The following is a 17,992-nucleotide window of genomic DNA, read 5'->3' as shown; positions in this document are numbered from 1 at the left end:
CCCCCCCCCCCAGTGGCCAGTCAGCAATGGGGGGGGTCCCCCATGGCTGATCACACCAACCGGGGGGGCTCCCCCTATGACCAGTCATGCATGCAGATCCAGAAGCAATGCTCCGTCTAAGCTGGCTCTAAGAAGAAATGTTGCCCAGAAATGCCAATGGCACACCTGGAAGGGCCAGGGACGCACCTGGAAGGGCCAGTGGCATTTTTCCTAGTGCCTCCACTCTCAGGGGGGGCACCAGAGCTCTTGCCTGCTTCCCCTGCTTGCTGCCTAAGCAGGGAACACTGCTGTGAGGGGGTGCACCAGTGCTCTCAGAGGGTGCACGTGCACCCCTGTAAACCCCCTACGCATCGCCACTGCCCTGACGTCTGCTGGGAGGGCAATACAGCAGTGTGCAAGCAATCAAGGATGTTTTTGGAGTGTATTGGGGGCAACTTCCTGGTGCAAGTGCTGGAGTGGCCAACTAGTGCCGTGTTCTTCTTGACCTGCTGCTCACAAACAGGGAAGAATTGGTGCGGAATGTACTAGTAGATGGCAACTAGGGCAGCAGTGACCATGAGATGATTGAGTTAAAGATCCTGAGGAAAGGAAGGATGGAGAACAGCAGAATTAGAACCTTGGACTTCAGAAAAAGCAAACTTCAACTTGCCCAGGGAACTCATGGGCAGGATCCCATGGGAAGCCAGTCTGAGGGGGAGAGGAGTCCAGGACAGCTGCCTGTACTTTAAAGCAGCCTTACTGAGTGTGTAGGAATAAACCATCCCAATGTGCAGGAAGACTAACAAGAGGGGCAGAAGACCAACTTGGCTTAGAAGGGAACTTTTTAGTAAACTAAGTCACAAAAAGGAAGCTCTGACAAACAACTAGGGAGGAGTATAGGAGTATTGCTCTGGCATGCAGGTATGAAGTCAGGAAGGCAAAAGCACAATTGGACTTGCAGCTAGCAAGGGATGTAAAGGGGAACAAGAAGGGCTTCTATAAGTATGTTGGTAGCAAGAGGAGGATCATGGAAAGTGTGGGTCGCTTACTGAGTGGAAGAGACAACCTAGTGACACAGGATGCTAAAAAGGCTGACGTAGTCAATGCCTTTTTCAACTTGGTCTTCACAGACAAGGTCAGTTCCCAGACTACTGAACCTAGCAGCAGAGTTTGGGAAGGAGAGGAGTAGCCAGAATTGGTAAAAGAACAGGTTAGGGACTATTTAGAAAAGCTGGACATTTACAAGTCCATGAGGCTGGATGGAATGCACACCAGGGTGCTGAGGAAGTTGACTGATGTGATTGCAGAGCCGTTGGCCATCATCTTTGAAAACTCATGGTAATCAGGAGACATTCCGGATGACTGGTGAAGGGCAAACATAGTGCCCCTAGTTAAGAAAGGGAAAAAGGAAGATCCAGGAAACTACAGATCAGTCAGCTCACCTCAGTCCCCAGAAAAATCATGGAGCAGATCCTCAAGGAATCCATTTCTAAGCACTTGGAGGAGAAGGTTGCAATTACTATTGGGAACAGTCAGCATGGATTCACCAAGGGCAAGTCATGCCTGACCAACCTGATTGCCTTCTATGATGAGATGACTGGTATGGAGGTGGAGAGACCAGCAGATGTGATATACCTTGATTATAGCAAGGCTTTTGGATACAGTCTCCCACAACATTCTTGCAGGGAAGCTAAGGAACTACAGGCTAAATGAATGGACTGTAAGATGGACAGAAAAGTGGCTGGAGCATTGGGCTCAGAGGGTAGTAGCCAATGGCCTGATGTCTAGTTGCTCAGCCGGTATCAAGTGGAGTGCCTCAAGGGTTGGTCCTGAGACCAGTTTTGTTTAATACTTTCATCAGCATCCTGGCAGATGGCATAGAGTGCACCCTCAGCAAGTCTGCAGATGACACCAAGCTGGGGGGAGTAGTGAATATGCTGGAGGGTAGGGCTAGGATTCACACTGACCTAGGCAAAAATTGAGGATTGGGCCAAAAGAAATTCTGTGTGGTTTAACAAGGACAAATGCAAAGTCCTGGGCTTAGGATGGAACAATCTCATGCATGGCACAGGCTTGGAGATGACTGACTTGGCAGCAGCTCTGCAGAAAAGGACCACAGGTTACAGTGGACAATACACTGAATATGAGCCAAGTGTGCTCCTGTTGCCATAGCTAGTGGCATACTGGGCTGCATTGGTAGGTGTGCTGCCAGCAGGTCAAGGGAAGTGATTATTTCCCTCTGTTCAGCACTGGTGAGGCCACATCTGGAGTATGTGTTTAGTTTTGGGCCCCCCACTATAGAAAGGATGTGGACAAACTGGACAGAGTCCAGCGGAGGGCAACAAAAATGGTGAGGGGGCTGGGGCACATGACTTAGGAGGAGAGGCGGAGGGATCTGGGCTTATTTAGTCTAGAGAAGAGAAGACAGAGAGGATTTAAAAACAGCCTTAAACTGAAGGGGGGTTTGAAAGAGGATGAAGCTAGACTGTTCTTAGTGGTGCCAGATGACAGAACAAGGAGCAATGGTCTCAAGTTGCAACAACGGAAGTTTAGGTTAGATATTAGGGAGAATTTTCTCACTAGGAGGGTAGTAAAACACTGGAACAGGATACCCAGAGAGGTTGTGGACTCTCCATCTTTGGCGGTGTCATAGATTTCATAGACATTAGGGCTAGAAGGGACATCAGAAGATCATCGAGTCCAGCCCCCCACCCAAAGGGCACGAAATCAGCTGGGGTCATAGGATCCCAGCAAGATAAGCATCCAATTTGCTCTTGAAAGTGTTCAATGTAGGTGCTTGAACCACCTCCGATGGCAGGCTGTTCCAGACCTTGGGGGCTCAGACAGTAAAGAAATTCTTCCTTATGTCCAGCCTGAAATGGTCTTGTACTAATTTATGACCATTCAACCTCGTCATCCCTTGGGGTTCTCTGGTGAACAAACGTTTCCCCAGATACTGGTGGTCACCCCTGATAAACTTATAGGTGGCCATCACATTACCCCTGAGCCTGCCCTTTTCCAGGCTAAAGAGCCCCATGGCTCTCAGCCTGTCATCATAAGGTCTGCTTTCCTGACCTCTGATCATGCACGTGGCTCTTCTCTGGACCTCTTAAGCCTGGGTTTTTAAGCCCAGGCTAGACAAAGCCTTGGCTGGGATAATCTAGTTGGGGATGGTCCCGCTTTGAGCAGAGGGTTGGACTAGATGACCTCCTGAGGTCCCTTCCAGCCCTAATTTTCTATGATTCTATAATTCTCTGACTTAGCACTTCAATTCTGTGGCATGTCTTATTCAGTAACTGTTTTCCAGCTATTAAAACAAGATCTCTGCATTTAAAAACAGAAGAAGCGACCAGTTTGTCCTTCAGTCTGTACTTTAATAACGTTTCACTTGTGACCTTATTGTCATGATTATGCATAATCTATGCGTGTACAAAACAACAAGGAGTTTGATCCTCTGTCAAAAATTGCCTTCTAAAAATCAACTTCCTCCTTCACACTAAAGGTGTCCTTTATAACCGTAAAGGAGATGAAAGGCGCTCCAGTTTCCTTCCTGTAGCCTCTTCTATCCTTAAGTACACAGATTACCTTTGTGTAGTATTGAAGCTAACTATCTTCTGGCTCCATTAAAATAAAACAGATATCAAAGAGTAATGCTGACTAGCACCATAGTATCCAAGTATCATATGTGAGAAGCAAGTTACATTTCTCCTGATATCTGTAATATAATAGATATACTTTGCTTTTAAAAAGCAAACATTGTTAAAAAAGAATCTGGACTCTAAGGCCGAAGTCCCCAACCCAGAGGGAAGAGAGAACAGACTCTTAAATGTCTAAAATGCCTGTACAGGATCATCAAGTTAGGTTCGAGGCAGAAACCCCACTTTAACTCCAGCAGTTATGGAGCCCTTAATTCAATGTATGGAAAGACAATCTCGGGTGATTTTTATTTTTTTTTAAATTTTAGATGCTGCAACATTTAGGCCACTTAACATGGTTAAATTATTTTTTTTTCTATGAAGGGAGCTCTTTAAGATTCTTCCAACCACTAATACAGCGTTAGATACAACATTTAAAAATATCTGCCAGATAAAGAGATCATAGACAAGTTAAAAAAAGCTATTGTTAGAGTTTCTTTGTACTGGTCATTCATGACAAAGCCCATTAATACAGGTCAGAGTTGTTTTAGGTTTGCACGAAGTTAGTGCTTTGGTATGAAAAAGGAAAAAAAATACACAAACCACACACACTTTATCCAATTTTTAAAGCTGATCATTTTAAGCTACAGCTACGCCAGTACTCATTAATGGAGCAAGGGAGTTTTCAGATGTAAAGCACCCTATGGCTAAGGAAAAGGTTCAGTCTTAACTCCAAGACAAAGATTAAGATTTCACATTTCCACAGAACCCACCAAACCCCATTACAACCATTAGTGGTCCTCAGCAAGCTCGTAGGCATTTGTTCTTGCTAATATTTCTTACATTTTACTTGCATGCATTTCAGAAAGGCTTTTAAAGCAGTATCTCATTTTGGGCATGAATTAGGTATTTCATTTTCCCCACGCAGATTTCAGGTTAGCTAAAGCAACACTTACTGCTAACTGTTCGCTGATAGAGTTGGACTTGGCACGAACAGCTGGCTCGCTGAAAGGTGAAACAAGGATATGTTGATGTTAAAGACTACTCTGCATTTCTCAATAATCCTTTTTGTCAAATAACAGCACCACCAACTAAAATTAATTTACTCAGCACGAGATGCATCATTTCATTCATGTTTAAAAGACTCTTCGCTAGCATGAGTTAGAAATGGAAAGCCTAGGTTCTGGAGCACCATTTTGCGACAAATTCAATGGCTGTTCAACTGCAGAATACCAAATACCAAACTCTGGTTTACTTAAATGAAAAAATGAACCAGTTTCACACTGAACAGCTCATTGTACCAAAATAAGTATTTCTAATAACATGGGAATGCAACTTGCTAATAACATTATTTTAGTTCCAGCATTTTATTTTGTAAGAGAACCAGATATTCAATTTCTGTCCCACTAACTGAACACTATATGTCCCATATTCTAGTTTAATAGACTGGATAATTCTAAAGCAAAGGAAGTCCAAACATCAGACATTCCCTTTGAGTTATTTTGGGCAGCAAATGTTTCTGTAGTGCCGACTTGAACAATGAACTTAACAGACTGTTGTCTGCATGACAAGCGATGCATAAACATGTCATTATATAAAAGATTATTGAACACCATTTTTTAAATGCATGGTTGAAAACAGTGGAAGATCTGTCGCATGATTTTCAGTGTAATGGTATCTAACACCAATGTAGGTTTATAAACAAGAAAAAACAAATCCTAATGATACTGTCTACTAGGGCTGTGAAAAACTTGGGCAGCCGTTTTGTTTCAGAGGTGTTTTGGTCTGTTTCAGCACCTGAAACACCGAACCCGAAACGAAACAGAAAACACTGAAACGTCTCCAAAACAAAACCAAACCATCTGAAACGTTTGGGAAATGTTTTGGAATGTTTCAGAGGCACCCCCCGGGAATAATCCAGCACAGCCCCGCAGCCCTCCTTTTAAAGTGCCGGGAGGCTGGGGCCAGGCAGGGCAGCCATGGGGGCTTCTCCTGTGGCTCCCCCAGCCAGGGAATGGCAGGCACAGCCAGGGGAGCTGGGGAAGACCCTGCAGCTGCCCAGCTGTGTCTGAATCTCCCCAGCTGATCTGAATCAGCACTGAAACTCCAAGACAGATTCAGCTGAATCGAAATGGAACAGTGATCCAAAATACCGAAATGAATCACTGTCCTTCTGAAATGGCTGAATCCAAAATGGAAATGAAACATAGCCGTTTCGCACAGCCCTATTGTACACAAGCACTAAATTCTAGCAAGCTCTGGGTTCGTTCTGTTCCTGGTTCTCTTACCCAGGCTTTGGAGGTATGGTAGATGGAGGCAATCCAACAGGGTCTGAGGCAAAGCCATCCGAATTGGGCACTGGAGAAGGTGCGAGAGAATCCCTAGAACCAACACTCTGCCCATCAGAGCCAGACTCTTTTACCAGCTTCACCTGAGGAAACCGTGACAACATATTACACAAACCTTCTTTTCTAGGTCCTGAAACAGCTCTTCAGGATTCTGCTCCATTCTGGCCAATGTTCCTTCAAAAAAAACCACTGGCCAGAGTAAAAAGTTCACAGAACTACCAGGGTTGAAGTTTCCCTTCTCCTTCACATCTTGATTGTTATGACTGATGTTTTCCTGAATACCTGTCATCTAGGAGGCAGAACATTATTTTGAACTAGTGAACTGCCCATCAAGAATGACAGGGAAGGAGAGAGAAGCGTGGGGCAGGCAGGGACGGAGGGGTGGGAGAGCTTGCTAACCCTAATCCCCTCCCCACAGCCACCTCCCAGGAGCTGGGGGGGAAGCAGCTTGCCCTGCCGTCCCCTCCATCATGCCCCGCCTCACCGCTGCCTCCAAAGAGTGGAAAGGCAAGACCAGCTCTGTCCCCGTCATCACGGCAGTGCTACGCCGCCTCCAGGGAACAGGGCTGGTGGGGGAGGCGGAGCCAGAGGCACTGACCTCACTCCCCCACTCCATCCCATCATGGCGGTGCTCCACCATGCCACTGCCTCCTGTATATAACGCTCTTGGAGCTATCCGATTGGTTGTTTCAGTAACCAGAGTGCTCCAAGTGCATTACAGACAGATGGATGGACTAAGCCCTTTATTATATTAGAATGCTTAGATCAGCTATAATAATTAAAATTTGTCCTGTATTTAGTTCTTTTGCATTTTAATTATTACACTGAGGAGTTGCCACTTTACAGGGCAAGAGATTTTGGCAGCCAGTTTCATAAAATAAAAATATAAAAACATTTAGAAGAAGAAACTCACCCGCTTAACTTCCACCTCAAAAAACAGGGTAGAATCTGGAGGAACACGACCAGGCATTCCTTGAGATCCGTAAGCCAGTGCTGGAGGAATAATGAGAAACCTCCTTCCTCCTTTCTTCATCCCCATCATTCCTTCTTCCCAACCCTTTGAGTTTCAAAAATGCAACAGATGAAAAAAATTGTAAGTAAAACAGACTAATCACAACTACCTTTGGCCTTAATTTTGTAAAGATTCTTCTGGGCTGGATTTATAACTGTCCTGCAGCCTGTACTAAAAAGTTTATTGTAAAGCTTTGTGAAGCTGCACTACGGCTCCATTTAAAAGAAGGAAATTTTAAAGAGGCAGAATCCACCACGTCTAACTGCTTCAGTGTTAATTTAGAGGAATCAGTGCTGCATGCATGTAGTGGAATATTTTGCAGACACTGCTGTCTGTGACATGAAAGTGAAAGAGGCTGGCAAGTTTGGATAGGCCCTGTGTGTGTTAACTTATGGAACCTTTATAGGTCATATTGCTATTTTAAAGACATTAGTCCCATGCTGAGCTGTGTATAGAAATCCTTGGGCTGCACTTAGCTTGCAGGGCATATTTTGACAACTCCTACTTTAAGGTATCATTCTTACCAATTAAATGCCAATTAATAGTCTGTCACAGGACAGGCAATTATTTGGGCCTACAGGCCACACAGGCCGTATTGGGGAGGTGTCACAGGCCAATCAGCATTCTCCCCTCCCCCCTGTGGCTCCTTCCTGCCACCGCCAGCAGCGTCCAGCAGCAGCTGAATGCAGACCTGGCCCCTGGCACCCCCTCTGAATTTGCCCTGACCAGAGCAGGCTAGCTCCAGACCAGCTGGGACCTACGTGCACAACCCCAACCCTGGCCCACCCTGCACCTGCTCCGGATCATCCAGCCATGATAAGCAGCAGCAGTGGCCACTTTTCCCCCCCGTACTCAGCAGGAGCTTTTGCCCAGTCGCTGCTGCTCAGCATGGACAGGTAGTCAGGAGCAGGCTCATGGCAGGCTGGGGTTGGGGCTGTGCACGCAGGTCTGCAGTTGGTCTGCTCCAGCTGGGGCGAGTCTGGAGTGGGTGCAGTGTGGGGTGGGCTGGGCTAGGACTGTGTGTGCAGGTCCCACCCAGTCTCCATGGGGCTGGGGCTGGCGGTGGTGGTAGCCGAAAAGAACCGCTGCTTGGGCTGCCTTGAAGTGGAGTCTAGCTGCGGAGCTGCCCCAGCCCCACCACATGCCCGTGGGCAGCAGAACACCCCATGGGCCAGAAGACACTTGGGCCAAGCAGGACCGAGAGACCTGTTGTGGGCCATTCAAAGTCCCTCCATGGGCCAGGTCTGGCCAATGGTCTGTATTTTGCCCACCCCTCGTCTTTGATAATGTGCAAAACAAGCAAAAAGCAATTAAAACCCCTTTTTAGCTAGCGTCACCTATGACAATGTCCTTCCCATCCAATTAACAAGACAACTGAAACAGTTGCGATTTATGTGAATGCAAGCAAAACAGCTGAAAGCTTTTCAAGATTAGAGACTTTAGTAGAAAATAAAAATAAAATGCCAGATGTTATACCTTGATCACTTTTCCTGATCCCAACTTCAGACGTAACAGCTTATCCTTGTTGACATTTGAGTCAAACACCTGTGGAATTGAAGGTATGAAGAATAAAACAATTAGAATTCCCCAGGTATTTGAAGGAGTAAAGTACTCATCCATAGTAGTTTCCTAATTTCTTATTAGCCAGAAGCCCAAAATTGTGATACAAGGGTAACATTTTGAAACATTCCCAAATGCATGAAGAAATCCACTCACAACAGAGTTATACCCAAATGCCTCAGCAGCTGGTTTGCAAAGCTAGCATGACCACTGCTACATTCACTCTTGTTTGTTTTGATGTCTTTGTTGGATGATACCCATAAGAGTCAATCACAAGCTTCTTGATCTTCCTCCTGCACAGCTATTACACCAGTTTCTATCCTCACCAGTTGAATATCTAATAATCAAAGGAAAGTACTATTGCCCTTTTTTAGGGAAGGCATAAGGTAAAACAAGCAACTAAAAGAACACTTTTAATGTCAAACACAAGTCTCTTTCAGTGAAGGATTTGAAAATGTTACCATATGTTCAGCAAGTACTAGGACATAATATAATCCCCTTTACCTGCCCAAGGCCATTGTTCTGGAACAGCCAACCAGTATAGGCAATTTCTAAAGCATCCCCTCCTTCCACTCCTTGCCCCTCTCCAATGACAAGATCTTGGGACAGTACTGAATCCAACGATGGGCTGCTGTTGCATTTGGCTATGCACACCTGCAAAGGAAGCACAATCATTAGCATATGTAGTCAGCAGGCCAACCATGCCTCTGATTAAACTAAGAGATTGTGCCAGTGTGCAGCTTGTTGGCCTAAGCTTACCTGCTTGCTGAAGTCCATGGCTGCCTTTTCTGACTCAAACATGATTGACCAGTTTTGTCTCTGATCATCATAAAATGTGCTGTAGTTGTTGGGCTGAATCTACAACAAAGAAAACCGGTCCTGAATCAACAGTGCAAATTTGCTCCATTTAACATTTGTAAAACTGAAATTCTTGGAGTTCAGTGAAATGTGTTAGAAGCAGAGAAGTTTTACTGCTTAATAACTAACTGTAAATTATCTTTTATTCCAACACACAGATAAAAATAGATTCTAATATTTGTTAAATATTTACAAAATACTTCTTAGAACTTGGAGTTAAAGAGGGGAGGGACACAAAGTTAGTTCTAAAATCTGCACTTGAGCATTTGGATGTAGACAAACCGATTTTCAGGAGTGAATATACTTGTCTTCCACAGTCAACAGCACTGATGGTCTGTACTTTTAAAAATGTATTCCATTTTTATTTGGGTATGAAGCCATTAATATAGAAGCCTACCTTTAGGAATCTAAGTTTTAGGCCACAATCATTAAGATGACTACCAAACAGGATCAGTCTCTTTTGATTTTGGTGAAATATTTCAGCAAACATATTGCTCTAGGCTTTTGTTTATAAACAAAGTTATACTATCCAAGATCTAAAAATTGCTCTACAAAAAAAAATACTGAAAATGATGGACTGGGGAGATAAAGACAAGGGGGAGTATTTTTAAGGAGATCAAAGTGTGGAATCAGTTTGATTTCTTTCCTGGAGCTTAATACTGACAAATAAAACAGCATTTCAGGATTCTAGTATTCTCTGAAACTGGAGGAGAGCTGGAATGTTGTTTTCAGAAAGATTACATTTCAACGCTTGCAAAAATCTAGTTATACTTTTTATTGCATTTTTCTGTCAGTGTCAGATATTTCGTAGAACTGAAGCATTTGCTAGCACTCTCTCCAATCTTTGTTTCCTTCATTCCCATAGTCCTTTAGCGTAAAAAACATTAGAAGGCTGAATTTTGGGTTTGGTCATGCCCACTGCAAGAATATTAAAGCAAAACACTATCATACCTGTAATACAGAGGAAATGATACTTACCTCCACCATAAAGTGCTTTGAGATCTATAGATTAAAAAGTACTGTGCAAGAGGTAGATATAATAAGTGTGCTGTGTTATTTATGCGATAGGAAAAGAAGGAATAGTTTATACAGCACTTTATATGATATGTATAAATCAAAGGTGTCTGGTCATGAGCACCACATGAGTTCATGCTAAAGACAACATTATAGATGAGAGTATCCTAAAACTGTACCGCACACAGTTAGCTAGAGTGCTGGATGCTTAAGTGAAGACAAGCGTGCGTGACTATGCAAACAGATTACCCAACTGTCTTACCGTGAGTACAAACCCTGAATGGATCCTGGCAGCTGTAATCTGTTGCTGCTGACTTATGTAAAGGAGGATTCTGTACTGGATTCCACAAGTGAGGAGAAAGGGAGGAGGGAATGAGGAAAAAACAATAAAACAAAACACAATTAGCAAAAACTCCAAACCTGACAAATTCTGCTGTGTGCCATCAGTGACCTTAAGGCCAGAACTGGTTTGATCAATATACCAATAAATACTTAAATTTAGCAATGAAGTTTAACAGCTGAAGTGTAAATAGTCTGCACTGTACTTGATCTATGTGATTCATATCACACCTTAAAAAGAATGGACAAATTAATTTAAACTCTTATCCATATACAGGCTACTTGGGCAAAAAATCCACAGTCCTTTAATGTTTAAGCATGGACAGATCTCACTTTGTTTAGGAGAAAACAGTGAACTTGGCTCACAGCCTCTCTTCCCACTACTGTGCAATGTAATAACCATAAAAAACTGCCATAATACATGTATGTAATAAGAAAAGGTAGACTAGGTGCTCAACTTAAGCTTTAGGTAAGACAGCTTAATTATGTAGCCGTAACAACACATTAAACTCTAACTTTAGTTTCCTAAGTTTTTTGTTCAACATAAAACATGTTCTCACTTCTTTTCCACATCTACAGTAAAGTACAGTGAATAACTAGCAAGATCATCAGGAGAGTAGTAAAGCACTGGGACAGGTGACCCAGAGAGGTTGTGTAATCTCCATTCTTGGAGGTTTTTAAGACCCAGGCAGACAAAGCCTTTGCTAGGATAATATAGGTGGGGATGGTCCTGCTTTGAACAGGGGGTTGGACTAGATGACCTCCTGAGGTCCCTTCCAACCCTAATTTTCTATGGTTAAACAGAGATGACTAGGTTATTAGAGAGCAGTCAGTTAAACCTTAACCTGTAATGCTAATATGTCTGTTAAGGACATAGATGCACACTTGCATGCACTGCTAAGCACACACTAAAGTATACTAACACACTAAAGGCACACACTAAAAGACTGCATTATTACTTTGCATCTTACTGGCAGACTCTGTTCCTGCTGCTCCCAAGATCTTTTTCCAGTAAAAAAAGAAAAAGAGGGCCAAAAGCCTTGAAGGCAGTTTACTGTAAAAAGCACTCCCATAAAACAAACAATCTATGGAGACAATAGGAAAAAGAGGGATGCAGAGTAAGGGGCAGACCAGGTTATTTTATTTTCTTTTTTAAACAAAGCACCCTGCTAAATAGTCCACTGTGCTATTCTTTTCATAGAGGGAGAATAGAGTTAATAGCAGGTCCAAAAACTGACAGTCGTGAAGTACAGTGTATCACATCCTGTTTTATAATTTGAATTCAACTATGAGGTATGTACATTTCCCCCACTGTGACTATGTTTGAGATCCAATTTACAGATACGCATTTGCAACCTATTGAACTAGTTTCTCTCAGACACGATGGTTAGACACTGTCTCTTCTCTAATGCATTTCAATTTTGAGTGGGAAGTTGTCCTTCCAGCTGACTTGCGGAAGAGAACTGTAGTATAAAAACTGTTGCTGGTTCAGTATCTGAACTGCAAGCAGTCTACCAGCATAAAAAACCGCCAATAAGAGGCAGAACTAAGAATGCTGACATCAAAAAGTGAGAAGATGGAAGCATGGTATATGAAATGCAATGCTGCAGGAGTTGTGTTCCTCTTTGTGCATGCTAAAAATAAATTCAATTTCTCTCACCTCTTTGGTGACATGGTTCCCCACCACAGCTGCTCCATACTTGCCTTGCTTCATATACTGCCCATTCATGCTAGAAAGCAAAGTGAGTTAGCTGCAAGTGTGTTCCCTTTTCAGATTTCCCAATATTTATAAGTTTTCTGTTGAATATCCACAGTTCTACTTCTCATAGTCTCCTGAGCTAAACAAAGGTTTTCTAACATGTAGCATTTGTAAGACATGGACAACTACCTACAGGAATGAGAACCTCTTTCCATTGCCCATAACATTTTCCCTCTGTGATCCAATCCTAACATTGGATTCCAGGCCTCTGGTAGTGAAGGGATAGTGTAGAAAGCCTGCTGTATACTTACTATCGATAGGCATGAACTGCAGTAGCAATGAATACGGATGGGGCTCCCAAAGTAGCTGCAGCTGCAGGTGTCTTTTGGGCCGGCTGACCTGCTAAGGAAAAAAACGAAAAACAGCAGCAGCTGTCGACTTCCCTCCACTAGATTCAGTTAATGTGTTTCCTAATACAGCAGTGTTATTACAAATTTAAGACTGAACTGATTTATCTACACTGGTCACCAAGTTAAGAGCAAGAAGTTGACTTGGAGATGTATCCAGATGATAGTAATAAATCTATTTTTGAATTCACGTAGAACAAGTAGTACCTTTCAGTATCTTCCCAAATCATTCCTACCAATGGACAAAGCCAAATTCAGGAGAGGAACAACAGTCAGAGTGAGCTATTCTCTGACAAAGTGCACTCTTACTAACACTAGAACAAATGCTGCAGATCTGTCTGAGCAGTAAGTCTCTAGTGGTAGGAAGGTAAACAGGAACTGCAACCATCAGGATCTTTGTGCTACTGCAAAAAGCTGGCATCATTTCCTTGGGTAGATGATTAGCTAAGAAAGGTCATTGAACAACATTAATGGTCTATATTTTTCAAATAAAATCAAAGAAAATTATGGGTGAAGTCCAATTCTCAGATCATCTTGTGTCTGAGCAAGGATCTCTTCTGAGCATTTCCTTGGTTGCTCTTATCCATTTTAGCTAGATTTTACTACTTTTATATCATGTTATGTACTTTTAAGTAAATTCAACTTCCCCTATCTTGCCACCCCTAGTACTTCCTGTGGTTGGAGAAAGGGGAAGACAATGGGGAGAATGCGACTCAAAAAGCTTATTCTATTCCAAACGTGACACCAGTATGATGTCTGACTGTGGCCAACAGCCTCTGTACTTCACTACTACTTCTTATAAGGGAAGGGCAATACTTGTGTACCCTTTAGATGAAAGTGTGCGCAACGTTATGCTTTTATCATAAAGAAAACATGCAGTCCTACCAGGATCCTGATGGGCCTGCAAATCCTTCTGATCACAAGAATGACAACTGTTCTAAACAGTAGTAATCCAAGTTTCTTGCATTACACTCAACACTTATGGAATGCTGTTTTGCTTCACATTCTGTCCTCCACTGCATGCTACAAAATGTACTGTATATTTTGAAAACTTTTTACCATTAACATTTTACAATACACATTTTCGGTATAAATTTACCATATTCAAGCATTAGCAGTTGTAACATGGTGTAGGAGGAATAATGTTTGAGTTACGGAAGCTAGGAATAGCTCATAGTACAACAGGTTTTGTTGTTTTTGTTTTGTTATTTTAAGGGACTTGGTAGACAAGTATTTGAGCAATAGTAAATAACCGTGAGACAAGCAAAAATATTAACTTCAGGAGCAGGTCAGATACTCTGGGCTGGGGGAAGTTAGAACCTGCCTTTTTGGTGGGTAGAACATCCAGTTGATTTGAACACATTGCTCTGGTACTCTACACTGTTCAGCTAATCAGTTCTTATGACTAGGCAGGAGTTCAAATAACACTAGGGCCAGTTTATACATCTCAAAGACCAGAATTTGTTCTAATGCCCTGCCTGGACAAAAACACAAAGACAAAATCAAGCACTGAAGTTCAGCAAACGAAGAAGTGTATCTTTAGTAACCAGGTTCTTTGAAGCCTTTGTGAAACCCAGATATCTTGTGCTCTTACTCAGCAGGCTGCTAGCCTATGTACGTATACTAATGTAAGTGATGTTATCCACGGTTTCTATTTCAGTCTGAGAAAAAACAATTTCCCTATAGCAAGCTGAACAGTTATAAGTTACTTGACTTCACAAGGGTTGTAAGGAGCTACTCGTATAAATATTTTGGCCATCTTGAACCAGATAGTTTTCCTGTGCCCAATTATACCCCTATTCTGCGGCAGTAGGACAACACCAATATGAAGCCAATTCAGATGCTGACCATTCTGATATGCACATGCTATCAGGAAAAGGGGCTGAAATGTTGTCAGTGAGTACATAAGAAATCATAAGAGGTAGGAGGGCATCTCATGACACAAACTTTAGCTAGGCATTTCTCCTAAGCTGCTCAGCAGTGAAAAACTTAGTATTGACACTGAAGCCTAAAGATGGGCTGGTAACTCTTAAATTGTCAATGAGACATACAAGATAGTTCACCAACCTGCAATTGCCAAGATATTACTTCTTTTTAATCACATTAGCTTTAAACATGAATTGAATACATCACCATGAGGCTGAGGAGGTTCTGATAAGAGCAGAAACTACTGGGCACAATTCCATTGCAAAAAGTAAAGTCTGTGGCAAATTCCAAGGCATTTCAGGACACAGAAGGCAGTGTCTAAGGATGTACATTACTCATTAGAACAGTATGCTATTGAGTTAGTTAGACTTTGCCTTGGTTCTCTATTTAATCAGCAACATACATACCTAGAGAGTCTGCTCTCCATGCTTGCACTCAATTACTTGTACTCACCAGGCGTTGCTGCTGCTGCTTGACCTTTTTTAGGTTGTTTTGGTGCAGTATATTGGAAGAATTCATTACCATGGCTTGATACATTCTGATCCAGTCCAAAGAGAGAAGCCAATCTGGCACTGTTAAGAGAAAAAGGAACATTCACTTTGTTACTTGACACAGATCCCTCCTGGTTTCCTAGGGAAAAGGAAAAGCTGTTAACTTTACTAAATTATGAAATCTTAGTTGTTATTTTGGAGACACTCAAGTGGACTGAAATTAAGCTGCCTTTTCAAAACCAAGTGGTTAGTCATTCCTTGAGCTGATGTTGTATTTGCACAATTAAATAATTTTAGCTGTTTGTAGTGGAGATTTATATAGTACATCCATTAGTCATTTCAGCCTCAAAAGCTGTTACAGGGAACACTTAAGATTGAAAGAAATGAAAAAGAATGACAACTTTAAGACAGTGCACCCAATTACTTGTACTAAAACAAAGCTATTCAATCATTAGTTGAAAAAGCAAAAGCTGTTACTTCAAGGAAAAAAAAGCTACTTCCCTAATTTCTATAAGTTTTGCTAAACGCTCCCTTGTGAATACCAAAAAGATCCATTCTGCCCTTAACCTGCAAAAATGGAAGATCTCTGATCGGAGAATGGAATTTAATTTGATGGGCCAAACGTATGTGCCCCATGTGTAGATTTGTGCAGGCCATATAATCAGCAATTGTATTGTTTTAAATTCTTCAAGCTTATGTAATCACTTCAGCAACAGCAGATCAAGCAACTGAAACAAACAGGAGGAAAGTGCAACAATAAAGGAAAAGAAAAAAAAAAGTCAACTTGCTCTATACCAGCTTAAGAAGCTGGTCACCGTGTGCTTGTGCAAAGATTCAAGCAGCTGCATATTAACTTCTGAAGAGCCACACGTGGCTCTGGAGCAGCAGGTTGGCTACCCCTGCTCTATACTAACAAATAGCTAAACAGAACCACCGTGTTTAAAAACAATGATATTTTGGTAGTTAATATAAAAGTTTTTAAATGAAGAAATCTGTTACTAAACCAAACACTAGTTCTAATTCCATCTTGTATTATGAAAAGGACACTGAATATACAAATAAGAGGAACTTAAAACCAGATTCAGTAGGGTGGACCACTTCTAGTTCTTTGGCAGCTTTCAACTGGCTGTATGGCCATGAGAGCAAGAGGAAGTAACACTTGCACACAAGAATTTTTGGTAAACTCAAGAACGGTCTGACTAACCAAAAAAAATCTATAAATGACTGGCTTTTGGAAGAGACAGGGCTGATAGATGAACTGAAAGTGAGTAAATATTAGTATGATATCATTGTGTGGCTAGTTGCTATTAACATCCAGAAGCCTGTAACAGCACATTATTATTGCAAGACAGATGACTGTTATTCCAATATCTAGCTGTTTTAAGTCTTTGTAGGCAACTTATTCAGATGAGACCTACTTCCAGTCAGTTAACCACATACTGTACAACATGATCTAGTTGAAAAAAGTACATTGAAAGTTGTGTAAAGACACACTTAAAACAGTTTAGAAGTTTTCTTGATGGCTACTACCCCATACCATCTCCCGTATTCAGACTAGAAAAGCACGGATCCAATAACTTTTCATCTCTCTCCTGCTACATCTTTAATTTTTACAGTTCATGATATAACTACATCTGTCAGCTTTACTTCTGTTTCTCTATTAATAACAGACTACTGCTATCTGGGTTTAAAACAAAAAAAAAACAAAAAAGAGTTAACATCTCTCAAAGACACCTTGGTTTGTCAACATTTTTTAAAGGAGCCTGAGGTTTTTAAAATCAACACCTGCAACTAGGGGCATATATTTTACTTAAAGCACATAGTGTTTTCATTAACACTTTTCAAGCAATAGAATATAAACACAAAAGTTAGTCATGATGATTTAATATCTTCTTAAGATACACTAAGAAAAGAAACATAGAAAATATATATGTTTAGAAGAACAGTCTAGAAAAACATTAAATTTATAACACTTATAACTTTTAGCGTCAGAGAAAACCAGATAGCAAAAAAGAAAAACATTATCCAGCAATATAAAACTGGAGTTGTGATGAAGTTTTGGAAACCACTGTGCCTCAGGATTCAATTTTAGTTATTCCTAATTTGATTAAGACTTAGTTTAGGCAGTATCTGTTTATTTTACCCTGTATTTTAGAGAGAGTTCACTGGACTTCCTTACTTTATTACTTACTTCAAATGAAAATCACTGCATAGTGAGCTCAATCAGTTCACTGTAAAAGCAAATGCAAATGATTCGTTCTTGAATCCTCTGACCTACTGCTCACAAACAGGAAAGAATTGGTGGGGGATATGGAAATGAATGGCAAGTTGGGCAGCAGTTACCACACGATGGTTGTAGTCAGAATCCTGACAAAAGGAAGAAAGGAGAGCAGCAGACTAGGAGCCCTAGACCAGTGCTTCCCACCCAGTGTGCCATCAGAAATGAACAGGTATGCCGCAGAATTTTGCCATGGCAATGAGCTACAATAGGTATAAGGATGGGGAATGCCTTAACAGGTGTGCAGTGGAAATTTTTTATTAACGTAAGTGTGCCTTGGGCTGGAAAAGCTTGGGAAACACTGCCCTAGACTTTAGAGAAGCAGCCTGAGTCCCCTGGGGAACTGATGGGCAGGATCCCCTAGGAGGCCAGTCTGAGAGGGAGAGGAGTCCAGCAGAGCTGGTTGTATTTTAAAGAAACCTTCCTGAGGGCACCGGAACAAGCCA

General features: G+C 41.9%; 1 protein-coding gene across 3 annotated transcripts in view; it reads right to left on the bottom strand.

Moving 5' to 3' along the window:
• FKBP15 (FK506 binding protein 15) overlaps window positions 1–17,992 on the bottom strand; it is a 52,718-nt gene that overhangs the window by 24,888 nt on the left and 9,838 nt on the right. Inside the window, exons 2-11 of one of the 3 annotated variants that reach the window (XM_019510400.1) lie at window positions 15,231–15,349; window positions 12,756–12,843; window positions 12,406–12,475; window positions 10,669–10,743; window positions 9,294–9,392; window positions 9,039–9,188; window positions 8,451–8,519; window positions 6,876–7,019; window positions 5,903–6,045; window positions 4,571–4,619 (exon numbers count right to left, since the gene is read on the bottom strand). In XM_019510400.1, the coding sequence (XP_019365945.1) occupies window positions 4,571–4,619; window positions 5,903–6,045; window positions 6,876–7,019; window positions 8,451–8,519; window positions 9,039–9,188; window positions 9,294–9,392; window positions 10,669–10,743; window positions 12,406–12,475; window positions 12,756–12,843; window positions 15,231–15,349 (1,006 nt within the window). Of the gene's footprint in view, window positions 1–4,570; window positions 4,620–5,902; window positions 6,046–6,875; window positions 7,020–8,450; window positions 8,520–9,038; window positions 9,189–9,293; window positions 9,393–10,668; window positions 10,744–12,405; window positions 12,476–12,755; window positions 12,847–15,230; window positions 15,350–17,992 lie in introns of those variants that run through there. The other 2 variants (XM_019510399.1, XM_019510401.1) reach the window with 2 other exon arrangements.

Source organism: Gavialis gangeticus, unplaced genomic scaffold (assembly GCF_001723915.1).
Source record: "Gavialis gangeticus isolate Ggan-Ray unplaced genomic scaffold, GavGan_comp1, whole genome shotgun sequence".
Lineage (NCBI taxonomy): Eukaryota > Metazoa > Chordata > Crocodylia > Gavialidae > Gavialis > Gavialis gangeticus.
The sequence above is the reverse complement of the archived record's forward strand: the minus strand, read 5'-3'. Positions and strand labels throughout refer to the sequence as shown.